Here is a 26,744-nt window from a genome sequence, read left to right on the forward strand (position 1 = left end):
CCATAAAGAGAAAGATACCTGAAAATGTGGGCCAGAATGGCCACGTCTGTAATGGCCAAGTTTCTTTTAACAGAGAGGTTTTCCCCATTGGCTGGCAGCCATATGACTGCTTGGGAGCATTGTAGCTCCATTCACCTCTCCTGGGCCCTGCTAATTGTATCCCTTGGGCTGTCTCACTCCCAGAGCACTGCACTGCCAAGGCCATCACTGGGCCTTGCCGCGCATCCTTCCCACGCTGGTACTTTAATGCCGAGAAGAACTCTTGTGATAACTTCATCTACGGCGGATGCCGGGGCAATAAAAACAGCTACCTCTCCAAGGAGGAGTGCATGCAGCGCTGCTTCGGTGAGTCTGCCTGACTCCTAAATCCAAGAAACAACCGTGGGCAGATGAACCCTCCTGAGAGGACACCAGTCCCTTTCCTCATCCCTAAAATGAAGGCCTTGCAAATGCTGTCATTTGGACTCTGCCCTTAGTCTTCTCTGGCTCCCTGGTGGGGAAAGGGGTGGGCTTTGGCCCCAGCTATTGGGCGCACGTGTCCTAGGTCCCTACTGGGGTGGCAAGGTCTCAGAACCCTCAGAGGAGCTGGAAGAAGTCGTTCAGAAAGAGCGTGAAGGCCCAGGGCTGAGGGGGATCCTCAGGTGGCTGCAGCTGTGAGGGGAGGAGGGCTGAAAGCTGACCTCAGGGTTGTGTGTTTTCTTCCAGGCAAGCAGTTGTATCCTGCCCTGCCCCGCACTAAAGGTAAACGGCCCCTTGCCCCCCTCCACCTGCCTGCCTTGACTAAGCTCAGCTGTGTTTTCTGCAGGCTCGTGTCGTCTCGGACACATCATCCTTCACTGTAAACATCGTTTTGTTAGAAAGTCGTGTTTCTGCACGAGAATGGCCAGGCAGCTTGGAACATGTGGTGGATGTTTGTCCCATTGTACAGTGTACATAAACGGGTTAGGAGTGAGGCCGTCTCTGCCTAGGCAGCCTCGGGGTGACTGGGGGACACCTCCTAGTTTTAGGTGTGTGGGATCTGCTGCACTCAGGCCTGGGACTAACTCCAGATTTTGAGGGGGAACTTTACTGCCATGGGGTGTAGAGAGTTGGTCATGGGTGATAACAAAGGAGGGTGGAAAGCCCTTGCCATGTGTGGGTGGAGCATGGCCCCAGCCAGTGCTGTTGTTCCCAAGCAGTCTGGTCTGACAAGGAGGCTAGGCCTCCTCTAGCTTTTGTTTCTGATTCTGAGCCTGAATCATGGATGGTAGTGTTTGCACAAAAGACCTGCCACACTGGTTTGGCCTCTTTCCACCTGTTTCCCTGTTAAGGAGTCCAGGCCTGGCCTGTGTGTCTGCTCTGCTTTAGAAGAGAAATGAAGCTGGAACCTGGTTTGCCAGGCATAGGGATCTGGAGGGTTGGAGATGGAGAGTGAATTGACCCTGTCCAATTCTGCATCCAAGTGGGGAGAGGGAGCTGGGTAGCTGCCATAGGAGGCCACATTCCTTAGGTGGAGCCCCACCTGAAGAAAAAGCATCTTAACTGACCAGTGGGACTGCAGTGGGGCAACCACTATTAAATCTACCTGGGCAGTTGAGAGCATGAGGATCCCCTCCCGGCCCTGCTCCGAATATACCCGTGCCTCTGCCCTTCCGTCATTCCACAGGCAGCCACCCCGGCCAACTGCAGGGCCACATCTCTCTCTGTGGCTGGTTGGGGGTGGTGGTGTTTGCACACACACACCAGAGATGTGTGCTTTTCCTGTGCAGATTGACCCAGAGAGGTGGCAGGGTAGTACAGAGTTGAAGTGGGGATTTTTTGTTCAAAAAGGAGGAACACGAGTAGCCACTCTGTCTATGTGCACATGGCATAGCACCTCCTTTTCTCAGGAACCTACTTCTCAGGACTGTAGGGACTCTCCTTGAGGACTTCTGTCAAGCAGTGTCTGTTCTCCAGAGCCTTCTGGGTTGGGGTGGGGGGACGTCTGGCCCAAGGGCTGCTGGTCCTCCTCCCAAACCCACGTGGACACTCTGGCTATGGCCCGCCTCGTCCTGCTGGTTCTGAGGCCTCTCTCTCATCCACAGTGGTGGTCCTGGCAGGGCTGTTCGTGATGGTCCTGTTCCTCTTGCTGGGAGCCTCCGTGGCCTGCCTGATCAGGGTGGCGCGGAGGAACCAGGAGCGCACCCTCCGTACTGTCTGGAGCTCTGGGGACGACAAGGAGCACCTGGTCAAGAACACTTACGTCCTGTGAATTCCCTGTCGCCAAGGGGCTGCCCTCCTCAACCCCCTGTTAATGAAGAGAATCTGCGAAGGGAGGAGAGACAAGTGTCGAACACGTGTGTGCTTTTTCAAATAGAGTGATTTGTCTGTATTTGTGCGATCATTAGGGCTTTTGGCCTGGTTGTTAATCCAGAAGGTAAGAGGGCTGCTCCCTGGTCTCCCAGGATGGGTTTGCTTTGGAATTTCTCTTAATGAAGGGCTGTGCACGTTGCAGATGTTCTAGCCCTAGATCGGAGTGGGTTCCTCTTCGATTTATTTCTTTGCTCCAGGTATAGTTTTCTTAGCTTATGTTGAATCCTATTGCCTCCTTTGCCGTCACAAAAGTGATGTTTTAATAGTTTCCTCTGTTTGTTTTCTGGTTTTTTTTTAAAGTCAGCAGAAACGTAAGTTTTTTAAATTAGGATTCTGAAAGGAAGAAAGTAAAAGGTACAAGTTTAATAAAAATGGCCTTCCCTTTTAAAATAAATTTCAGTATGTGCTTTCTTTCTTTGTGGGAATGCTAATTTAAACTCTACCAAAGTTACGACAGGACACTACATGAGATGTCCCATTCCAGAAACAGACTTCTTAAAAATATAGCATCTTTCAGGGCTTCCCTGGTGGCGCAGTGGTTGGGAGTCCGCCTGCCGATGCAGGGGACACGGGTTCGTGCCCCGGTCCGGGAAGATCCCACATGCCGCGGAGCGGCTGGGCCCGTGAGCCATGGCCGCTGAGCATGCGCGTCCGGAGCCTGTGCTCTGCAACGGGAGAGGCCACAACAGTGAGAGGCCCGCGTATCGCAAAAAAAAAAAAAAAAAAAAAATAGCATCTTTCAGATCTTCTTGAATGAAATGCATCTTATATTCCAACTGAGTGCCCATAAAGTTTCACCAAACAACACTTAGCCTTACCACCTGTGGTAAGCTCTGATATTTTCTTACTCTATTTCACTTTTTAAAATGTTGGTCTTAGGGACTTCCCTGGTGGCGCAGTGGTTAAGAATCCGCCTGCCAATGCAGGGGACACAGGTTTGTTGATCCCGGGTCCAGGAAGATCCCACATACCGTGGAGCAACTAAGCCCATGTGCCACAACTACTGAGCTTGCGCTCTAGAGCCCGTGAGCCACAACTACCGAAGCCTGCATGCGTAGAGCCTGTGCTCCACAACAAGAGAAGCCACCACAACAAGAAGTCCACGCACCGCAACGAAGAGTAGCCCCTGCTCAGCGCAACTAGAGGAAGCCCGCATGCAGCAACGAAGACCCAACACAGCCAAAATAAAATAAATAAATAAATAATTAAAAACAAAAAGGGAAAAAATCTTAAACAATTTTGGTCGTATCACACTTTATTTTTTTTAATGACCCACTTCAGCATCCATGATTTTTGTTTTTTTATTTATTTAAAAATAAATTGGAACAAAAAGACAATAAGCCCTCCTTTCCTTGACCCTTCGTAGAAATCCCTTCAGGCCAAAAGGCCACATTCTATACAGACATACCTCCTTTTATTGCACTTCGCAGATACTGCAGGGTTGTTTTCAGTTTGGGTTTTTTTTTTTTGTTCTTTTTTTTTTACATATTGAAGGTTTGTGGCAACCCTGCATTGTCAGATGATGGCTAGCAGTTAAAGTATTTTTTTTTTTAAAGATGTTGTGGGTAGGAGATTATTAATTTATTTTTGCTGTGTTGGGTCTTCGTTTCTGTGCGAGGGCTTTCTCTAGTTGTGGCAAGTGGGGGCCACTCTTCATCGCGGTGCGTGGGCCTCTCACTATCGCGGCCTCTCTTGTTGTGCAGCACAGGCTCCAGACGCGCAGGCTCAGTAGCTGTGGCTCACGGGCCTAGTTGCTCCGCAGCATGTGGGATCCTCCCCGACCAGGGCTCGAACCCATGTCCCCCGCATTAGCAGGCAGATTCTCAACCACTGCGCCACCAGGGAAGCCCTAAAGTTTTTTTTTTTCTTTCTTTTTTTTTTTTTTGCGGTATGCAGGCCTCTCACTGTTGTGGCCTCTCCCGTTGCGGAGCACAGGCTCCGGACACGCAGCCTCAGCAGCCATGGCTCACGGGCCCAGCCGCTCCGCGGCATGTGGGATCTTCCCGGACCGGGGCACGAACCCGTGTCTCCTGCATCGGCAGGCAGACTCTCAACCGCTGCGCCACCAAGGAAGCCCCCTAAAGTATTTTTAAATTAAGGTATATACATTGTTTTTTTAGACACAATGCGATTGCACACTTAATAGACTATAGTGTAAACATAACTGTTATATGCACCGGGAAATCAAAAAATTCATGTGACTTGCTTTATTGTGATATTTGCTTTGTTGTGGTAGTCTGGAACTGAACACACAATATCGTGGAGGGATGACTGTACATTGGGGGAAAGGCTTCTGTCCATTCGGGCTTAGAAATCTGTTCCAGAAGCAGTTGGGTAAATACCTCATCCAATTCCCCCCAGCCTCTCTGGTCCATGGTAGATATTGCTCATGGATTCTGGCATTCTCCCTGCGAAGCCTTCCAGGCAACCTGGTGTTCCAGGCCCTCACTGTGGTTGACTCAGAGTTGGTGAACAGGTGCCATATCCCAGACAAATTGGGAACCCCGCCCCCGTTCCCCCTGCGCCCCACCTCCCCAGTGCTCCGCAAGAGCCTGTGGTCCAGGGAAAGAGGGCCTAGACGTTGGGAAGAGCCTCTCCGCCCACCACCCCCTCCAGGTGTGCAACAGCAGGCAGGTCACTTAACTCCTTTGAACCTCCGGTTTCCTCACCTGTAAGATGGGTGGATGTGAGGACCACATGAGATCATAGATGTCAGGTTGCCCACGGGAAGTGGTGGCCACCTCTGCCCACCTACCTGTGTCCTCGTTCCTCCTTAGTAGTTGGTGGTTCTTCCCTACACCCACGCTGCCACCCCACGAGCAACTCTCAGGTCCACTCATGTATCCCTTTGGATTCAGGAACCTCAGACCCACTGATGCCTCTGGCCTTTCTCTACCTGCTTGAACAAGAGTTGTCTCTCCTTCATGTGAAGGAAAAAAGTAGTGTGTTTGGATTTTAAAAGAAACTGTCGGCAATCACTTCACTTTTTGTTGTTGTTTTTTTTGCCGTGCCATGTGGCACGTGGGATGTTAGTTCCCTGACCAGGGATCGAATGTGCACCCCTGTATTGGAAGCGCAGAGTCTTAACCGCTGGACCTCCAGGAAAGTCTGGGAATCACTTTTAAATAATTCTACTGCCGTAGGAAGATCATGAAGTGAATTCTCCTAACACCATCAAGGCCAGTCGAGTTTTTACAGGTTTTTCATAGTGTACCTTTATATGTTTTTGATGCAGAAGTTACCTCTGTGACTCACTTCTGCCAGAATTTGTCCTGTTCTGTCTTGTGGTTTGGGAGGCCCCGTAGCTCCACTTGCTCCTGGCAGATTGACAGCATGAGGCCTTGCGGCACTCTTTGTTTGCCAGTGGTGTCTGTCTCCCTTCTGTACTTTTCCGGGTTATGATGCTGCTGTTCCAGTCTGGTCAGCCACCTCCTGCCACGCCACTATGGCCCTTGAAACTACACTGCCATGTTTCCCACTTTCTAGACCATTTAAAGGCTGACGTTGGTCCTCTTTTCGTTGCAAAAGCTGCCTAACAATAGGCCAGTAGCCAAGGTGTTCAATGGACATTTCATGGCCTTTGTCATCCTCAGACTGCTAGCATCATTCAGAGGTGGAAAGGGCTTCTAAAAAATCACCTCAACAAGGATCTCTACCTCTTCCTGGACCATACACTTTAGTAAGGTAGTTTGGTCACTGAATGTGTTTGTCACCAAAAAGGATTTATCTCTATCTCCTGGGTAAAGATCAGGTCAAAGGGGTTGGGAGTTATATAGACTATTTCAAAAATTTGGAATTCTACCCTCATCATTCCTGTGTATGGTGCATCTTTCTTCCCCCTAACAGCAAGCCCAGGTTCACCTGGTTGGTGCACCCTCTGGGTGGCAGCTGACCAAAGGGGGCCTCAGGAATTAATTCTGGTTCAGCCTCCGAGATTCTTTCTTGGATGACTAGTCCCAGGTCATGAAAACAATGACCACTTGGTCATTGGGTGCCCTGCCTGCCACGTCTCCCTACAGTGGCCCACATGGTCTCTGTACATTTGTAAGAATGCTTGTTCCATTTACATCTGACCTTTCCAAACAAAAGGTCTGGGTGTGAGTAGGTGATGACAGAAGAGGTAAAGCTATACCTTCTGGGATGGGAGTCACACTGATTTTGTGTCCTCGGAGGGAGAATAACAACCTGGCACCTGGCAAGGGAACACCTCAGACCCCAGGAGGTGGGTGGTGGGGAAGGAGGGGTGTAACCAGTGCTCTTTCTGCCCTCTAGACCCAACACTGCAGGGGAGGGCAGTGCCATTAGATACCAGGAGCAGGCGGGGCCTGGGGAGGACAGGCATAGCTACTGTCTCTGCTTCCGTTAGCCATGGAAGATGAGAAGCGAATGGCAGGGAACTCACTTTTAAAGAGCAGATGGACATGGCCTTGTCTTCGGAGGGCCCTTGTCTCACCTACGTTTTTCATCCAAGTATTTCTGTCCACCTTCCCAGCTTTAATCTCGCCTCCATTTGTAAACCTTCCGGGGTAGGGGAGTAAGGGAGGGACACTTGCTGCCACCGACAGGCAGTGGTGATGGGCTCCCGTGTCCCATTGCCCTTTCTTCCTTTCAGTAATAGAAGTCCCCGGGTTTTAGTGGGTATGTGGCTGCCCAGCTAGAAACTCGCTGTTTCCCTGTCTCCCTTGCAGCTGGATGTGACCAGGTGTCTAAATCCAGACTGAAGGGATGTGTGCTGCCTCCAGGTCGGGTCCTTAAAAGGAAGTGGTGTGCCCTCCACTTGCCCTTTTCCTTCCTGAGAGCCCGATGGTGGGGGCCAGGCTCCCCACAGGCCCAGGGGCGACAGCCTGGAGGACTGCAGAGCTCCCAGACAGAGGGAGCCCGGTCTCTGGGTGATCTCGCAGAGTCACCCACTCACCTGCTGTGGACTCCCTCCAGCTCAGGTTTTCGTGGGAGAGAAGAGTGAAGCTCTCTTGTTAAGCCTCTGTCTTCAGAGTCTCTGAAAGCTGCCACATCCTAAATATAATATAGGAGCGAACAGCTGGGGATCTGAAGGACCAGGCCGAGGTCTCCCTGGACCCATTCACTCACTGACCCCACCATTTTATTTAGCACAGCGGTGAAGAGCTACTACTTCCTCTTGAGTCTGGAAGGTCTCACACTGCTGTCCCACAACCTACTAGCCCAGTGTCCTACTGTACCTTTTAGGGCTCACCTACATATAACATGGGGATCCTATTGCCAGTTTCATAAGGAATCATGAGACTGTGTTTGTGAATCATAATAAAAACTAACATTTATCAAGTATCTATTTACCTTGTCCCAGGCACGCTCTGTGCAAAACCATTTACCTTATGAGGTTAAGTTCCATTTGACAGAGGAGGACAATGAGGGCCAGACTGACTAACTTAATGGTCCACAGAACAGTAAGTGGTGGAGCAAGGATTCACCTGTAAGCAGACTGACCTCCAGAACCCAAACTCGTAGCCACTCTAAGCTTGCTCTAACCTGCCATTACCACACTGCCGGACATCAGGTAACCTATTCACCAAATGATAGGGAACACCAACTCTGAGTCACGCCCTTCCAGGCGCTGAGCAAAGCAACGAAGCTCCCACCCTCCTGAATTTATGTTCTGCCGGGAGAGACAGGCACTTCCTCTCATATCCTGCACACGGTTGTCGGCAAAGCCACAATCACTGTTCACCTCCTCTTCTCACTCAGAGTAAAGACCACAGGTCTTTGATTTACAAGACATTCCACCACCCACCCCAACCACCCCTCCTCTTCTACCTCTCTCCCTCCAGCTCTTCAGATACACAGGGACATTCCTGCCTCAGGGCCTTTGCACTTGCTACTCCCTCTGCCTAGATATGCCCCCATGTGCTTGCATGACTTGTTTCTCACCTTCAGATCTGTACTCAGAAAAGACTTCAGTGAGGCTTCCCTGGTAACTCTATCTGAAATCCAGTGTCTCCCAAACATACTACATAGTTATTCCTTGGTCCCCGTTCTTGCTGTATTCCTCTTCTTAACATATATTACTTAAAGAAAAAATAGAGTTCATTGAGTTATAACTTACATAAAACCCATTTCAAATATACAATTCAGTGATTTTTAATAATTTTACTAGGCGGTGCAACTATCACCGTAAATCTGTTTTAGAACACTTTCATCCCCTTCCCCCCAGTAAGATCCCTCATGGCCTTTTACAGCTAATCGCCATTCCCACACTCAGCTCCCAGCAACCACTAATCTACTTTGTCTCTCTAATTGCCTTTTCTGAATACTTCACATGAATGATAACATAGTCTCTTGTGTCTGGCTTCTTTCACCCAGCAAAATGTTTTTGAGGTTTATGAAGCTGTAGCGTATGTCAGGAGTTCAGTCCTTTTTATTGCTGAATAATATTCCATCGTATGGATAGATATATCACATTTTGTATATCTATTCACCAACTGATGGACAGTTTTGTTTCCAGCTTTTTCTAACATACTCTACATTTTGCCTTGTTCCCCGCACTAGAATGTCAATTCCATGGGGCTGGAATTTTTGCTGGTTTTGTTCAGCTCTGTGTCCCCAGAACTTGAACTGTCCCGGACACATAGTAGGTACTCAATAAATATATGCTGAAGGAACACGTGAGAAGAAAGATAACCTCAGAGAGTGGTAAGCAAGGGCTATCTATGCTGGCCACGAAGCAGGGGAAAGGGGATGGAGTGACGAGGCTCTGTGGAGCCAGCAGTCAGGGCAGCCTCCTCTAAGGAATGGACTTTGGAGCAGAGGCCTGAATGCACAAGGCTGAAAGCTACACGCTCGTCATCGTCCGCAGGCCTCAGCTACCTGCTCCTGCCTAAATGCCAGCCTTGCCTGCCACTCCTGCAGGTCCAGGCAGCCAACTTGGCAGCAGGGCTGGGCTGGAGAGGGACTCGCAAGGACTCCTAGCCTCACAGCCATCGGAACAGATGACACAGGCCCCACCTCCTCCCTGGGCCTAACCTGGGCCCTGCGCAGTGTGGGGAGGGAAGGCTGGGCTCGCCTGGCTGCCCCTTCTGCTGAGTGACCCCCAGGGTGAGACAAAGGGGCCAGGCACAGCCTTGGACTTGAGCTACACTGCCTGGGTTCGAATCTCAGTTCTAGCCTGTTCACAAGGGGCTAATTTTGTCCCTTGTCATCTTAACTGGTCCCTCGGTTTTCTCATCTGTAAAATAGGGATAGCAACCATAGCTACCTTTTACTTAAAAGCCAAACATTATTTTATAAGCACTTACTCCTTGTAACTGTGTGCAGGCATGGTTGTGGGAAACTAATCCATTTGATTCTTACAACAGCTCCATATGGTAGCTGTTCTTTACAGATGAGGAAACTGAGGCCCAGAGAGGGGGAGTAACTTTCCCCAGATCACTCTGCTACTAAGTAATACAGATGGGCTTCCAAGCAGCAGACTGGTTCCAAGTGCATGCTCTTCACCCCTTCAGACACTGCTCCCAACCAAGCCAAAGGCATTGCTATAGTGAGTTAATGTATCTGAAGCCCTTGCAACAGCGCCCCAGCATGTAGTAAGTACACAAGGAGTGTCAGTATGATCACAGAGGGCACGGGGAGGCACCCTCCCTCTCATTTCTTCAAAAGCAAGGATCTGACCCTTTTAGGGGAAGCTGGTAACAGCTCTAGCCCCTCAAATCTGCAACTGCCCACACATTCCTCCCCCAGCCCCACCCACCGCCCACTTGCCAAGGCTCACTGGGTGGGTGGTGGTGCGGGGGAGACATAAGTTAACTGTCCACCCTCCCCATTTCCCAGAGGACCAGCTGGGCGGTGCCGGGGAGGGGCTCTGAGTCAGGGCTAAGGACTCTGAACAAAGGTCTCGGGTAGGGCTCCTCAGAACTTCTAGGACCGGCCCACTGCCTCTCCTCAAATTCTGTCCCCTGCCTCTGGCCCGGCAGACATACCTTCTCTCACCACCATGGAGGTCGACCCTCAGCAGGTGCGCTCCTGGGGAGTGCAGAGCTTGAGGGGCAGGGGGCCAGAATCAAACCCAGGGACTGCCTCCAACAGGGCATTCCCTGCGCTTGCACCAACTCACCCAATTTCTCTCCTCTCTGCAGCCCTGGAGTCCACCCCCAATAAGCCCGAAGGGGCAGGCCGGGTGGGAGACCCCAGGCACACCCCCGCCAACGTTCACATTCTTGATAACCTGAAGGTAAGTCACTTTATTCGTAGGAGGGTGTTTTTGACCCCAGGGCCCCGCTAGGTCTGGGGCCTCCGACATGGGGGGATGGGAGCTGGGAAAGGGGTCCCCGGCCTCACTACCATGCCTCCGACTAGCCTGAACATGGCCACGGGCACGGGCACGAGCCCGGGCACAGGCACGGCCACGAGCCCAAGACCGGGCACAGGCACGGCCACGAGCGCGGGCACGGCCACGGCCACGGCCATGGGCACGGCCACGGGCACGGAAGCGCCTCAGATTCCAGCAGCAGCGACTCAGAAAATAAGGAGAAGGTAAGAGGCTCACCCCTCTCCGGCGGGTGCCCGGCGCCCCAGGTGAGGGCGGAGTCTCAGCCCGGAATTTGGTCCGACTTCTCACAGGCGAACCCTCTCTCTCCTCTCCCTCCCCCACCGCTCTCCGCCCCACAGCCCCTTGCTGTCAGCCCCTAGCAGCACAAAGCGCCCCGGGGAAGGTCAAGAAACCCAAGGTGAAAAAGGAGAAGAAGGAGGGCAAGAAGAAGGAGGCTTCCCACTGACGGGCCTGGCCTGGGCTCATTAAACCTTCTCTCGGCCTCCAGGTTGCCTTTTGTCCCCGCCCCGCCCTTCCCCATTCCCCCTTCCCGGACCGGGCCTGCCCCCTGCTGGGCACCGCGCGCCAAGGAGAGGCTGCCCACGCCGTGCCCATCACGGTTTATTGTTTCTGGAACAGTGGCCGCACTCCTGGGGGGCGGCCTGTGCAGCTGGAGATCTCAGCACCTCGGCGAGGATGGGGAGGGAGGGACTCGGGCGGCGGGCCGGACCCTGTGGCCGGCAGGTGGCCGGGAGATGAGCGGCGGCAGCGCGGTGGCCACCGGAAGCAGCAGCTGGAGGCGTCGCGGGGCCGCCCTCACCGCACCAGGTGGAAGGTGAGCCAGTACATGAGCAGCGGCTGCGCCGCCGCCACGGCCATGGTCAGGTACATGCGCAGCTGGTTCCGCGCCCCACGCACCGGGACGCCCTCGGCCGCCGCCTCGGCCAGGATCTTCAGCCGCAGCGTCCGGATCTGGGCGGGGGAGGCGTTCACTCTTGAGCCCGCACTCCTTCCAGACTCTAGTTTCCCCCCCTCCATAGGGCAGCTGGGCTCAGGTCTCTGCTCTTGAGGAGCCTTGCTTTCTCCCAAACCTCCTAACACACGCGGAGGCCTTGGGAGCAAATGTGAGGGTTCCAAACTCAAACGCCAGGCGAGGCCTCTTAAGTGAGTGAGGTGAGGAAGTTCACTGTGAATACTCCGCCTGAGGGGACGGCCAGGCTTGGCCCTTTGGCCGCCACCAGCTTGTGTTGACCCTCGACAATTTTTCAACACAGGCCAGAAGTGCCTTCTTTTTCTTCTTAGCTTTTTTGCCCACCCCCTCCCCCGCCAGAATTCTACATAATGACATCTAAGTCGGAGTTGCTCTGAGCAGATCCGGCCCACCAGCCGCTGGCTTCTGCCCTCTGCTCCTCACACTGAATCCTCCCAGTACCCTGACGTGCAATTATCATCATCCCCATTTTACAAAAGGGGAAGCAGGTTTAAAGAGAGGAAGTGATCTGCCCAGGATCGAGCGAAGCCTGGGTTCAAACCCAGGCCTGGTGGATCCCAGTGCTCTTAACCAGCACCTCCACTCCAGCTGGATGAACTCTCAGAGAAGCTACTTTGAGGATACGGAACTCTTTTCACCCTAAAGGAAATTCCGGTAGGAAAGCCCATCATGCAAGGAGAGTGGAGTGGGGGTGAGAGCCCACTCTAGTAGCCTGGCTGGCGCCGCCTCTTCCTTCAGGACCCCGCTTGGACACCCCGTCTTCCAGGAAGCTCTCCGGGCCCTCAGGCTAGGGCAGCCACTCCAGGGCTCCTCAGTTCACCAGTGTGGGGCCTCTGGTCTAAACTCCCCACCTGATATCCCCTGCTTGGATGCCTCCAGGGACCCCCAACTCTGCCCAGGAGGCCGGTGCCCTGAGTCCCATCCTTCCCTGAGCCCCAGCTCACCATGAACACAAAGATGGACACACAGCACCAGCCCAGCACCAGGTAGTAGCCAATCTTTCCAAAGAGCAGGCCCATGAGGACCCCGCCAATCATCCTGTGGGGGAAAGGAGAAGGCTGGTCTGAGGAAGAAGCCCCAGGGCTGGGGGCTGGCGGTGGGAAGGCGGAGGGGGTACTCACCCAACGTATTTGTAGCCCAAGAAGGCCACCAGGTCGATAGTGGTGAGGTCTGTGTTGACAGTGACAAGGTAGAGGCCGAGCAGGATGGCCAGCACCTCCAGTGTCAGCCAGGCCAACGCGGAGCTTGCCTGCAGCCCCAGGAGGTCTGGGGAGAACCTGTCAACACCAGATCTCTGTCATTCAGTTAGCTGGCTCGGACCCTCCCTAAGCATCTGCCTGGGGACAGCCTGTGTGGGGGGGTTGGGGGCGGGGCATGCTGAAGAACAGGCAGGGACCAAGATGGATCTGGGCCTTGTCCTGGAAATCCCATTCCCAGTGACAGCCCAGAAAGGTCAGGGCTGGGATGGGGGAAGCACAGGGCAGGGGAGGTGTGTGACCCCATTGGGAGGTGGGTATCAGACACGTGAGCTAAGGCTTGAAGGAGGAAGGAGCTGACTGGGGAAGAAGGACCTTAGTCTCTGCCATATCCCCAGTGCCTCAACAATTAATGGACTCTAATGACAACTGTTTTCCATGCTACAAAGGAAATGAACAGGGGTCTATGAGTGAGAGGTGGGGGCCTGATGCAGGCTGGAGGGTGGAAAGGCTTCCCTGAGGAAGTAACATAGCAGTGGCGACATCATGAATGAACAGGTGCTCAGCAGGTGATGTAGGGGAGGAACACACTCCCCAGCAAAGGGAACTGATGTGCAAAGGCCCTGGGGAGGCAACCCAGGTCCTCTGGAGAAACAGAAAGAGGACCAGAGTGGCGCAGCAGAGTGAGGGAGAAGGTCAGGCAGTGCCAGGCTAAGGAGCTGGGGCTTGGTCTGGGGACAGGGGAGCTAGGGACAGCTTCTGAGCAGGGGGGGACATGGCCAGGCTCACGTCTCAGCCAAGACCTTCCTGCCGGAGTCGGGGTGCAGGGGGTATGTGGGGGCCGGGCAGCTGGTTAGGAGACGCCAGGGGAAGGATGGATTTAGTGTCACCCAGCACAGGGTGTGGTGATGGGCTGCACACGGGTGGGAAAGAGGAAAGGGGCCAGGGTGACCGTGCGGGCTGTGTCTTGGGCTAACTGGGAACACGGTGGGGCTCTTCTGAAACAGGGGAAGCAAGACACTTTCCTGACTGCCCCTCAGCTCCCCCAAACCCCACACCACTCTGCCTACTCCAGGCCTCTCTTACCTATCCTGGGTCCCCAGCGCCAGGCCAGCCACCAAGACGTAAGTGATGAAAGCCATGGCTGTGAGAGGGAGACACACAGACACTAGTCAGAAGAAGGACCATCCAGGGCCTCCGGGCACCTAAACCTCTGCCCGAGACAGGCCCACCCAGAGGGAGGAGGGCACCGGGCCGTGGTGGGTAGCGTGAAACCTGGAATGTAGAGGTCAGGAGCGTTGACATCAAAGCGCGGGGCCACTGGTGTGTCCTGCTGGTACTGCACCTCCCAGTCCTGTGGGGAGGGTGGAGGGGGCAGGCAGGACCAGAGCTGGGCTCCTGGCCCGCCTGCAGGCCCTCTCTCGGCGATCTTCCTGCCTCTCATGCCTGCCCCCGCCTGCCCCACCCCTGCCTACAGGCTGCCACCCCGCTCAGATGCTCACCTGGTGCAGGTAGGGGAAGAGGAGCAGACCCAGCTTCTTGCCCACATACGTGGTGTCCACGGCGAAGTAATACTTGAGCTTGGTGACGGGGATGAAGCGGTCGATCTGGGGAGGCAGAGCGCCAACCTGAAGCCCCGGCCCCAAGGCCCCTACCTGTCCCCCCCCACCAGCCCCGCCCACTCACGTTCTTATCCACCAGCTCCTTGCCCTGCGCGGCTAGGCTGCTCCCGTAGGCCATGGCCATGTTGGACACAGGATCACCCAGGAAGGCCGCGTGGGGTGAGGCGGAGGCTGTAGGGTAGCCCAAGCCGCCAGGCGCCCGCTGGGCCCCATAGCCTCGGCTCTGGGCCGAACTCATGTCATCAAAAAGCTGGTGGGGGTCAGCCATGCCTGGCTGGGACACAGGTACCCTCCGCTTCGAGGCTGCAGGGGGAGAAGGGTGGGGAGCCTCATTCAGTTTGCAGGAGCTCTCCCTCCCACTTCTGCCGCAGTGGGCCACTGGTTTTGCTGTCAGATGGGTTGTCTAGTCAGGTGTGGGCGGCCTCTGCCTGCCATCCATCCATCCATCCATCCATCCATCCATCCATCCAAATAACAATGACGATGAGGAGGACGACGATGACAGCTACTGTGTACTGGGGTTGACTGTGCACAGAATCCTGTGCTAAGCCTCTTACAAACAAGGTCTCTAGAGAGACCTTCTCCCTTCATGTTCCCTCTTACTCATCCAGCTCCAGCCACACGGGCCTCAGTACTCAGTGAACACACCAGGCACATTCCCACCTCAGGGCCTCTTCACTGGCGGTTCCTCTGCCTGAATGCTCTTGCCCCAGACATCCTCAGGGCTCCCTCCTCTCCTCGAGGTCTTGGCTCCGTGGGGCCTTCCCCAGCCATCCTGTCCACAACTGCATCTCCCCTGGTGCCACCCCCTCATCCCTCTTCCCCACTTCATTCATATCCACAGAACTCAGCAACAGCTGACATACGAGCTGTTTATTTTATTCACTGTCTGTCTCCCCCACTCAAATGTGAGCCCCCACCAAGGTGAGGAGCTTTGTCTTGCTTGTGGCTGAAGCCCCAGCCCCTAGAACAGGGTTAGAGTAGGTGCTTGATAAAAACCTGATGTAAAAATAAAAATAAATATATAAAAATAAAAATAAATAAATTTTTAAAAAGGGCTTCCCTGGTGGCGCAGCAGTTGGGGGTCCGCCTGCCAATGCAGGGGACACGGGTTCGGGCCCTGGTCCGGGAGGATCCCACATGCCGCGGAGCGGCTAGGCCCGTGCGCCATAACTACTGACCAGTGCTCTGGAGCCTGCGAGCCACAACTATTGAGCCCGCGAGCCAGGAGCCCGTGCTCTGCAACAAGAGAATCCACTGCTCCCCACCACTGGAGAGGGCCTGCGCGCAGCAACGAAGACCCAACGCAGCCAAACATAAATAAAAATAAAAGTAAATTTAAAAACCTGATGAATGAATAAATGGCCATGCCCATTTTACAGATGTGGAAACCGAGGCTCAGACAGGCTAAATGACTCGTGCAAAGGGCCAAATTGAGGGAGTGACAGAGCAGGATTCCAGCCCAGGTCACCCTGTTAAATATTGTAATAATGAAACCCCAGCTGAGCACTTAAACCACACACCAGGCCGCGTTCTAAACACTGTGGATTAACTCATTTAATCCTCACAACAATCCATTTTGTGTTGGTGAGACTATCATCCCATTTTACAGATGGGAACTGTGAGCCCCAAGAGGCTCAGGCCCTTGCCCAGAGTCATACAGATGGTGTGAAGCAGAGCCCGGTTTCAAGTTTTCAAAAGATCCCTCCATTTCTTGTGGGGAACAGACTGGGAAGGCGGGGACAAGAGGAGAGGAGAGGAGGGGAGGGGGGAGGAAGCTGCTGAGGTGGTCCAGGTGGGAGGGCAGGATGGGGTGGGCAGGGGTCGGGTGGGGAGGGGAGGGGCTGCTTCTGGCAAAGTTTGGAGGTAGGAGAGGCAGGATTGCTGGAGGTGTGCTTGGCTGAGGTAGGGTAAGGAAGATGAAGGAATTCACACGCTGTCGTCCCAGATTCTGGTCTGAGTGATCAAATGGATGGGAGCGCTGTCTACTGAGATGGGGAATATGGAGAGGGCAGATCTGAACCCAGCACTCAGGCTCCGGCACCCCGACCAATAAGCCATGCCATCGCAGCAAACATTTACTGAGCTCCTCCTCTGTGCCAGGCGCCACAGTGGGAACAGGGTGGTAGGATTACCATGGGATGCGGAAGAGGAATCACATAATCCATGTCATGACTTTCTGTGCGCCTCAGTTTTCTCCTCTGCAGGATGGTGTCAACACTCCAGGGCAAAGTGACATAAACTCCTCACCCCCTGGCCTGGCCCATAAAAAAGTGGTCAATCCCGTCACCTATTATCAATAACTAGACCCTCGACTCTTCCTCTTCATTATTTGTAGCCTGAAAACAGACCCAGGTAGTCCTCTATCCCAGAGCAAGCAGCACTGGCCCCGGCCCACTTGTCCCCAAGCACCACTTCTCTTTTCCCTCTCCCACTTCTGGCCAAAGGGCTGGCTTCCTGAAAGCTTTAGTGTAAGCAATTCCTCCTTCTTTGTCGCCCCTCAGCCCTTTGCATTTGGGGTTCTGCTCTCACCGGTCCCCTAAATGCCTCTGCACTACCAGGCCAAGGCTGTAATTCCACTCTCCTCACACTCAAGCTCCTTGGCAGCACTGAGGCCCTTGCTCCAAATGCCAACCTCCAACTCTGCTCTCTTGGCTTCTGACACACTGTACTACCTCTTTCTCTTTCCTGTCGGAGCCCCACAAACATCGACTGAGCACCTCTGTGGGTTAGGCTCTGCTGCGGCTGAGGTGGATACAGCAGTGAACCAAAACGGAAAAACTCCTGCCTTCACGGAGCTGATGTTCTGATCGGTCCTTCTCAATCAGTGATTTCTCTCCAGCTCCCTGAATTGTGTGCCCCAGTTTTCCACCCTTACCCTTGTCTTCTGTCTCTCACCTAGGGCAATCTCACCACACCCATGGCTTTCACAGCCACCCACCCTGTGCCCTGGGCTGTCTCTAGCCATCACTTCCTGCCAAGGCCCCAGCAGGGCCTTTACCTCTGACATCAGTTCTCACCCCCCTGGTCTCAATGTTACCCTCCCTTCTCAGACTCTGTCATCTTGCACCTGACTTAAATGTCCTCCTACCAGCTTCCCCTGTTCATTCTTAGCCCCAACAACCTCCTTTCCAGTCAGCAGCCAGAATGATCTCTCTAAATGTAAAAGAGAATATTTCATGCCCTCTGCCTGAGATCGGTGCCCACTGCGCTGAGAATAAAATCCAAATGCCTAGGAGGCCCTGCATGACCCAGCCCTGCCAACCACCCTGGTTTGCTACCTCTCCTGGGACTCACTCCACCAGTCACAAGGGCCTCCTCCTCTCGGGCCCTGACCCTGCCTAGCTCCTTGCCCCCTCAGGCTTTTGAACATACAGTGCGATCACCTTGGAACACCTTCCCACAATTAACACCTGACAATGCAGCACTCAGGCCTCAGCTCAAAAGAGTCCTTCTCAGAGAGACCTTCCTTACTCCTCAGTATAAAGCACTAGCCCCACACTGTTCTTTCTCATAACATCCAGTGGTTCTTTTTTCTCTTCCAAGTACTTGTCACAATTTCTGAATCTATATTCATTTGTCTACTTGCTTACTCAGCACAGGCCTCCCACGCTTTTCCCTCGCACCATAAATCAATCCCCTTCCCCGGGCTAATTCCTCATCATTCGATGTTACCTCTTCCAGGAAGCTTCACTGACACGGCTGGGCTGGCTCGTGTTTCCTAATCTGGGCTAACACAACACCTCCATCCCAGCCATAACCACTCTGATTGTGCTTCCCCAATCCCAGCCCTGACCCCTCTGCTTGCTCTTCTCTTATCACAGCTCCATCACGCTAGGCTGTCGCTGTCTTCTGCTCTGTACTGGTAAGCTCCATGAAGACAGGAACCAGGACTGATGGGCACGGCTGTATCCCCAGCATCGCCTACCACAGGGCCAGTCAGGCATCTTACAAAGTTGAGGGAGGAATGCATGCATCATGTCTTAAGGCCTCCTCAACCCCTAGTCAGTTTCCGGCTTATTCCCTTTACAGTCCTAATCACTCCCGAAATTATCCCGCTGCCTAGTTTGCTTCCAACTTTAGTGTCTGTCTTCCCACTAAACTCTGAGCTTAAGTTGCCAAGTTGCTGGTTACTACTGGGTACCCAAATTGCAGCACAGGGCCTGGCACAAGGGAGCTGAAGTAAGAGATGCTGAATGAATAAATGAGACACACTCACACTCCCGGAGATGAAGAAGAATTTAAAGAGAGATACAAATTCACAGACATGGGAAAAGGGGATTAACAGCACAATAAACACAGGTTCAAAGCTTAAATGAGGGGTAAACACGGCCCTCTGCGATCACGCAGGGCTATGAACGCCGTCCTAAGGTGCGTGGGCAACAGCCCAAGGACACGGAAGGGTGGGGAGAGGACAGACGGCTAACTGCAAATGAATGAAAGTCGCGTTGTTCTGCACATCACACAATATCCTGCCCAAACTTGGTTTCTTCTAAAGGAATTTCCTAAAGAAAAGAAGAATCGAGTCCAATGCGCCCCCTACCCGGACCTGGCATCCCTGCGCTGTGCACACCTCGTAGCTCCAGATCCCTGACCTCGTGACCTCCGACCTGCGGCGACCTCGCCAACCGCCGAGGCGGCCCCGCCCCGCCCCGCCCTCCCAATCTCCTCGGTCGGCCACGTACGCCACTTACGCTGCCGGAGCGTCCCCGCCGCCGCCAAGCCTGCCGGGTGCATTTTTCGCTGCCGCCGCCGCCACCGCAGCCCCAGCCACGGTTCGAAATGTGCCCGCCCGGCTCCCGTAGCCACGCCTCACCGGCCACACGACAGCCAATGGGCGTCACTATCGCGCAGACGCCACGCCCCCTCACGGAGGCCCAGACAAGCTGGCGGGTAAGAGGGGAGGACTGGAGGCCGGTGATGTGAGGCGAGAGTCAGGCCAGCAGGGCAAGGAGGGCGGAGCCCGGAACAGTCGAAGGAGTAGGCGGTGTCGTGCATGATGGGAAATGTAGGTGTCGAGCGAAGAGGGCGATGGGAAATGGAGTTCTCTAGACAAACGCTCAATTTGGCTCTTGAGAACACTGGGGAGCGAGAGAAGGGTGTGGAGCAGGAGAGGAGAGACCCGTTAGTGCTCCCCAGGGGCTAAGCAGAGTTGTGCGGGCTCTAGCGCTTATACAATTTTGGCCGACTTTAGGTATTAAAGTGATTATTTAGAGGAAGAAAAGGATATCCAACAAGTTAGGTGGGAAGAACCAGGTGTCTTTCCTCAAGACGTATTGTTAGAAAACAAAATTAGGGACTTCCTTGGCGGTCCAGTGGTTAAGCCTCCGCGCTTCCACTGCAGGGGGCGTGGGTTCCATCCCTGGTTGGGGAACAAAGATCCCACATGCCGGCGTGATGCGGCTAAAAACAAACAAAAAAAACCCCCCACAAACAACACAAACCAAAAAACCCCAAACTAAACCGAGTAAAATTTCTTAAATTAATTTGTTATTGGAGTATAGTTGCTTTACTAAACCGAGTAAATTTGAAGACCTACAGGATTTATTCAAAAATTTATGAATCGGGCGACATCCCATCTAGTAAATAGACCAGAGCATGAAGGAGTTGTACAAAATGGAGGTTTTTTTATAGAAGGAGGCAAGGAAGTTATTAGCAAGAGAAAAGAAAGAATTATTTCAGGCCAGGTCACCTTCTTTTGGTGGGAGGGTGAGAATCTATCTTATAGAATACCTCTTCTTCCTTTGCGGGGGTAGGGGTGGGGGCGTGGGGAGTGTAGAAATGGTGAGGTCCCACATGACAGATTACCTCGCTGGTGCTGACCCGGAAATTCCAGACTGGCCGATTAAGATTACCTTCCTGGGGAAGGACAAAATTGCATTTAGGTCAGATGTTAAAATCTAGGTTTGGTATCATGGGCTTTAGCACGAGTGACGCCATTTGGGGTCTGTGGTTTTCTCTTTAACAACATCTTTAGACATTTTCCCAAAAAGTCATAAAAATGCTCCTGTGTTGCAACCTGGTTTCCCTGGTTTGCCCCAAAACATTATAACCCCCAGCAAGTGAGCACACACGGGCACACCTGCAAGTGAGGGGCCCTGAACATTAAGCTACCTTAGTCTCTCCTGTCTCTGCCCTCCGTCTCCCCCTTTGTCTAACCCTGTCTCCCCCTCAGCCTCCCCTTTTCTGTCCCTCAGTCTCCTCCAGTTATCTCAGGCAAAGATAATGGTAGAAATGACTTCTGGGGAGTGATAGCACTCCGGAAGGATGTCAGCAAGTGGCCGTGTCACTGTGGCTTTCCCTTTCCTCCTCTGAGACACTGTCTTTTCTGGGGACCTTTTCTGGGGACCTAGAACAGAAGACTGTTCTAGTCTCTCAGTTATGACTCCTGGCTGCACAGTCCTCTAGGCTTCGCCATCCCAGCCCCTGTCACTCTGCCTGTGCTTCCCTTATCACAGCCCTGACCCTCTGGGCTGTCACTCGGTTGAAGTGTGGGGAGTCCCCGCCCCCCGAGGGCAGGGCCCAGGGACTGTCTTGGTCACTGCGTGTCCCCAGCATCACCCAGCTAAGCGCCGGGCACAAAGTGAGGGCTGAGCAAAGATTTGGTGAATAGCTAAGGATCCCTATTCTGTGAGGGCACAGGTGACACCTGGCCCTGTGGTGTCTCCTTTGTGAGTTAGACAGGGGTTCCCTCCAGGTGAACGCAGCCCCACTCCAGAACGCACGACCCGGCTGAGGCGGCCGACGGAGAACGTGGAGTCCACGGTGAGGGCCCGGGCGGGTCTCCTGGGAGCTGTGGAGGGCTGAGAGGCCGAAGGCGGGGCGTTAGGGGCGGGGTCGAGGGGGTAAGTGGGGGTCTGAGGAGGCCCTGGGCAGGGTCTGAGCGGGGAGAATTGGCGGGGGAAGAAGTTGGGGGCGACTTGGTGAAGCTCAGGGTGTGTAGCTAGACTGAACCTTGGGAAAGAGGTTTGGGAGCCCTTGGGAGTGAGGACAGGCGGAGGAGCCCGGGCTGGGAAAAGTTTCCTGTGGATGAGGGAGGAGACTAGCGCTGTTGACCAAGAAGAGTGGCAGGAAGGAGGTGAGGGGCCGAACAGAAGACCAGCCTCTTCCTGGCAGAGAAAAGTTCCAAGAAAGCCCAGGGAGGCCAGCCGCAGCGGGTGGGGCTTGGATTCGGTGACCCGGTGGCCGTTTGAGCCTCAGGAAAGAAGCCCTCGCCCCCACCTTTTTGGATATTGGACAGTAGCCTCGTGAGAAACCTTTCTGGTTCAGTTGCAGCAGAATGCCTCCAAGAAGAAGGGTGTTTCTCAGTGATATCCAAAGGAAGGAAAAGCAAAGCAAAAGTGTTGGGGGGAACAAACTTTGTCAGGGTGCAAGGGGTGGGGAGCCTCTTGGTATAAGAAGAATATTGGCATTGAGAAGCTGGGCTTGGATTCCTTGGCCCGGTCCTTAGAGGTTGGTGGACGGTAAGGCTCAGTTTCAACCTCTAAACTCTATGGAAGTTTGGCCTGAAAGGTCCTTTTGAACAAGTGTTGGTCTAACCTTACTGCTTCAGACAGCCACAAGGAGGCTTTGAAAATAGATCTCTTGAAAGAAAACTTCGTTGGTTCAGCAAAATTTATTGAGCCTCTGTTTATGTGTCAGGGGCAGTGCTGGCAGCAGCGATAACAGTTGTGACTCAGACAAGCCAGGTCCCTGCACTTAGAGAGCTTATATTCTAGTGGGATAGACAGAGACAGGGAGTAAACATTCAAATAAAGAGCACTGAGCACAGTATTAAATTACTAAGACGTAATTGAACGGGGTGAAGTAGACAAACAGGGAGGATGTAAGATGATGGGGGCCCCTTTAGCTCTGGTTGTCAGGGGAGGTCTCTGAGCACAGTGACGGCTGAGGTCTAACATGAAGAATGAGCAAGTGGCAGCGACCAGAGGCTTCAGGATCCAATTGGAAGTAGTGGAGTTCAAAGGCCTTGAGGCTGGAGCAAGCTTGGTGGTATTGGAGGAAAAGAGATGACAACGTGACTAGAGCAGGAGTGTGTTGGGCGGGGGAGGTGGGGGACTGGAGGAGGATGCCAAGTGGGGAAAATAGGCAGCAGCCAGGTAGCTTTATAGGCCAGCATTGTGGATGGAAAGAAAGAAAGCAGGATGTATGTGCACCAAGTCATCGCCTGTGGTGTCTTCTGAAGACTGTTAATTTCCCTATGCCTAAGGCACAGAGGAAAAATTGAGTTGGGGGGTGGGGAGTAGTGTTAAGAGCCAGTGGGGAGAGACTCAGCTCCAGGGAGTTAGGAATGCAGGTGTTGCTCATTCTTGTGGTCTGAACTAGAATTTGTCAGCCCTTCTGGACTTTTCTAGAGGAATTAATTATGTTAGGATATACCTTCCAGTTACCTGGCCTGGGACTTTATCAAAACTGAGTTTGGGGCTAACATCTGTTGCTTACTTTGAGCTCTTGTGCATCCCTTAATCCTTGAAACAACCTGGCGTGGTGGTGAAGTTACAGATCTTGCCTAAGGTCACACAATAGTAATTGACAAAGCCAGGTCAGGCTGCAGAGGCCTTTTCTGTTTGTTCCCAGTGGCTTCCCCAGCTGCGGCAGCTGGCTGGACCTACTGACCTTTCAGAAGTACTCCTATCTGGCTGGGTGAACTAATGCCCTTGCTTATCTGAAGTTGTATTTGTATGAAAGGTTTCAACAGCTTAATCTGAGGCAGGAGGTAGTTTTTATCCCTCCACCCTTTCTGATTGCTTCGATTTTTCTCAGGAAGCAAGGTCATCCATTAAGAGTGAGGTGTTTCTCCAGCCACACACAGCTGCACAGGTGCCTCCAGATGAGTATGGTGGAGGGGGGGAAGTGTGAAATGAATGTGTATGGGGGGTGATCATAATGAGCTGTGTGAAGACATGAGGAGGCTGAGGGGTAGTGGAAAGGTGGTAGGGCCAGTGGATTGTTGGAGTTGAGATTTTGAAGAGACTGGACTAGGAAGCTAGGATACAATGGGCAATGAGGGAGATGCATGAAAGTGAGGTTCTGAAGAGGCTGCAATTATAGAGACAAGGTCTAGGTGTGACCATGGAGGGAGCGGCTGCAGGGAGGGCAAGATCACTGAAGGAATGGTCACCTTATCTTTGATAAAGGAGGCAGGAATGTACAGTGGAGAAAGGACAGTCTCTTCAATAAGTGGTGCTGGGAAAACTGGATAGGGACATGTAAAAGTATGAGATTAGATCACTCCCTAACACCATACACAAAAATAAGCTCAAAATGGATTAAAGACCTAAATGTAAGGCCAGAAACTATCAAACTCTTAGAGGAAAACATAGGCAGAACACTCTATGACATAAATCACAGCAAGATCCTTTTTGACCCACCTCCTAGAGAAATGGAAATAAAGACAAAAATAAACACATGGGACCTAATGAAACTTAAAAGCTTTTGCACAGCAAAGGAAACCATAAACCAGACCAAAAGACAACCCTCAGAATGGGAGAAAATATTTGCAAATGGAGCAACTGACAAAGGATTAATCTCCAAAATTTATAAGCAGCTCATGCAGCTCAATAACAAAAAAACAAACAACCCAATCCAAAAATGGGCAGAAGACCTAAATAGACATTTCTCCACAGAAGATATACAGACTGCCAACAAACACATGAAAGGATGCTCAACATCTTTACTCGTTAGAGAAATGCAAATCAAAACTACAATGAGATATCATCTTACACCAGTCAGAATGGCCATCATCAAAAAATCTAGAAACAATAAATGCTGGAGAGGGTGTGGAAAAAAGGGAACCCTCTTGCACTGCTGGTGGGAATGTGAATTGGTACAGCCACTATGGAGAACGGTATGGAGGTTCCTTAAAAAACTACAAATAGAACTACCATATGACCCAGCAATCCCACTACTGGGCATATACCCTGAGAAAACCATAATTCAAAAAGAGACATGTACCAAAATGTTCATAGCAGCCCTATTTACAATAGCCCGGAGATGGAAACAACCTAAGTGTCCATCATCGGATGAATGGGTAAAGAAGATGTGGCACATATATACAATGGAATATTACTCAGCCATAAAAAGAAATGAAATTGAGCTATTTGTAACGAGGTGGATGGACCTAGAGTCTGTCATACAGAGTGAAGTAAGTCAGAAAGAGAAAGACAAATACTGTATGCTGACACATATACATGGAATTTAAGAAAAAAAAATGTCATGAAGAACATAGGGGTAAGACAGAAATAAAGACACAGACCTACTTGAGAATGGACTTGAGGATATGGGGAGGGGGAAGGGTAAGCTGTGACAAAGCGAAAGAGAGGCATGGACATATATACACTACCAAACGTAAGGTAGATAGATAGTGGGAAGCAGCCACAGAGCACAGGGAGATCAGCTGGGTGCTTTGTGACTGCCTGGAGGGGTGGGATGGGGAGGGTGGGAGGGAGGGAGATGCATGAGGGAAGGGATGTGGGAACAGATGTATATGTATGACTGATTCACTTTGTTATAAAGCAGAAACTAATTAAAAAAAAAAAAAAACAAAGATCACTGAAGGAGAGGAGGTCTAGGAACCAAGAGGCCAGGATGGTTGGAGGATCGCCTGTCTGGATATGGAAATCACCAAGACTGATGATGGGAGCAGCAGCGGGAGTGACAGTGAGCCAGGAGCTGAAATCATGGAGAAGTGAGGAGCAGTGACCTGGATCAGCAAATGACCCACAAGGTGGGATACGATTTACTCTGATGATGAGATTCATAACTGGGTGTTGAGGGTGGAGGGAGAATGGTGTAGAAGCAGTGCCCACTTGGAAGGGCACAAGAGAAGCTATATCTTCAGGGGAGAGCTGGGTTCAGTTAGAGTAAGAAAGTGACAAGAATGTTCAGAGAAGAGATTGAAGAACTGAGAGATTTTAAGTTAGGCCATGAGTATCAGAGACTCCAGGAGTTGGGGGAAGGGAGATGCGGACAAAACAAGATGTATGGGGCTTCCCTGGTGGTGCAGTGGTTGAGAGTCCGCCTGCCGATGCAGGAGACGTGGGTTCGTGCCCCGGTCCGGGAAGATCCCACATGCCGTGGAGCGGCTGGGCCCGTGAGCCATGGCTGCTGAACCTGCGCATCCGGAGCCTGTGCCCCGCAACGAGAGAGGCCACAACAGGCTAGAGGCCCGCGTACCGCAAAAAAAAAAAAAAAAAAAAAAAAAAAAAAACAAGATGTATGGTGATGAAGGGTAACTGGAGTCTGGGGCTGATGTGGTGATAAGCAAGTGATAGGAGAGTCACATGGTCTCGAGACTGACAATATTGGTGAGGCACTGGGTGGTGGAGGGCAGATAGGAAGGGGTGTGGGATATAGTGGACATTTGGAGGCTTGGCAAAGTGTCCTGACTCCAGACCTTTGCAGATGGAGGTGGGGGAAAGCTGATACTTCTGTGGGTGTTCAGGTGTTCGTAGCATTCAGGGAGAGTGCCAGTCTGCATGGAAGCACGTAGAGATTATAAACTGGCTGTTCCCAGCAGGCCTCAAACAGGCTTTATGTGACTTGTACAGTTTCTAGGATTGAGAATTTTTTATGAAATATTTTTATTTTTGGCTTTGCCTGAAAAATCTGAAGATCTGGCGGTGCCAGTCCAGTGTTCCCACATAACACCCATGGGGTGGCGCCAAGTACTTCTTTTGAGAAGGACAAAGAAGACTGTCTTTCTCAGCCTGTATTTATTCACTTCGCCGGCCCTCTGTATCTTCTAAGCATTAGAGTGGTGACTCCCATGTTAAGAGTATGCCCCATTTAGGAAACAAAGGTAGATAAAACATAATAGCTACTTATAAATTGTACAGTGCAGTGAGTGTGTGTATGTGTGTTATTGTTGTTAGGGAACACCCTTTATCAGGTGGCCACAAATGTGCATGATTTTTTAATCTCTTCTCAGGTGATAAGTCCTGGTATTTGGAGTGCCCCCAAATATATAATTTCGATCAATACAAAGGCAGATAATATATTCCTTTCCAGAACAGAACCTCAAAAATTCCTTTTAGGAGTGGTCAGTTAAGTGTAGTTCCTGCTGCCAATAACTTATGCATCAGAACTTGTGGAAATGGTTCCTTCGCTCATAGCCCTTCGTTGATTGTTCTTAGGAATTTCCACTGAAGACAAGTGCAGCAGCATTCATGTGAGAGCCTCCACCACACTTTGAAGTGATCTTCCATGAGCATCAACCTCTTCGATTAATTAGTTTCCCCAGAACTTTGACTGAAAGAGTGAACTTCCCAGTAAATCTCCAAGAAGCATGTTATTAGTCACCACTCCTTTTTCTTCTCCTCAGCCCC

General features: G+C 52.2%; 3 protein-coding genes across 7 annotated transcripts in view; 2 read left to right on the forward strand and 1 right to left on the reverse strand.

The window, feature by feature from the left end:
- LOC307067072 (kunitz-type protease inhibitor 2-like) overlaps positions 1-11,112 on the forward strand; it is a 30,928-nt gene extending 19,816 nt beyond the window's left edge. For 2 of the 5 annotated variants that reach the window (XM_079724355.1, XM_079724356.1), the window contains 5 exons: positions 184-345; positions 706-741; positions 10,437-10,531; positions 10,657-10,833; positions 10,969-11,112. In XM_079724355.1, the coding sequence (XP_079580481.1) occupies positions 184-345; positions 706-741; positions 10,437-10,531; positions 10,657-10,833; positions 10,969-10,989 (491 nt within the window). In that variant the 3' untranslated portion in view covers positions 10,990-11,112. Of the gene's footprint in view, positions 1-183; positions 346-705; positions 742-2,063; positions 2,743-10,436; positions 10,532-10,656; positions 10,834-10,968 lie in introns of those variants that run through there. The other 3 variants (XM_079724358.1, XM_079724359.1, XM_079724357.1) reach the window with 3 other exon arrangements.
- Positions 11,113-11,212: 100 nt separating this feature from the next.
- On the reverse strand, positions 11,213-19,178 carry LOC307067071 (protein YIF1B-like). The gene is made up of 8 exons (XM_079724354.1): positions 19,104-19,178; positions 14,483-14,721; positions 14,299-14,403; positions 14,072-14,150; positions 13,883-13,940; positions 12,722-12,877; positions 12,545-12,638; positions 11,213-11,581 (listed from the first exon to the last, which is right to left on the reverse strand). Exons 1-8 carry the CDS (start codon positions 19,153-19,155, stop codon positions 11,426-11,428), a joined length of 939 nt encoding a protein of 312 aa, XP_079580480.1. The 5' UTR covers positions 19,156-19,178; the 3' UTR covers positions 11,213-11,425.
- Positions 19,179-19,200: 22 nt separating this feature from the next.
- LOC307066851 (kunitz-type protease inhibitor 2-like) overlaps positions 19,201-26,744 on the forward strand; it is a gene marked incomplete at its 5' end in the record, with an annotated part of 41,882 nt that continues 34,338 nt past the window's right edge. The window contains 4 exons of the mRNA XM_079724076.1: positions 19,201-19,311; positions 20,616-20,691; positions 20,877-21,001; positions 21,126-21,183. Coding sequence (XP_079580202.1) covers positions 19,201-19,311; positions 20,616-20,691; positions 20,877-21,001; positions 21,126-21,183 — 370 coding nt within the window. The remainder of the gene's footprint in view (positions 19,312-20,615; positions 20,692-20,876; positions 21,002-21,125; positions 21,184-26,744) is intronic.

The sequence above is a fragment of the Hyperoodon ampullatus genome (assembly GCF_949752795.1).
Source record: "Hyperoodon ampullatus genome assembly, chromosome: 18".
In the NCBI taxonomy this organism is placed as follows: Eukaryota; Metazoa; Chordata; class Mammalia; order Artiodactyla; family Ziphiidae; genus Hyperoodon; species Hyperoodon ampullatus.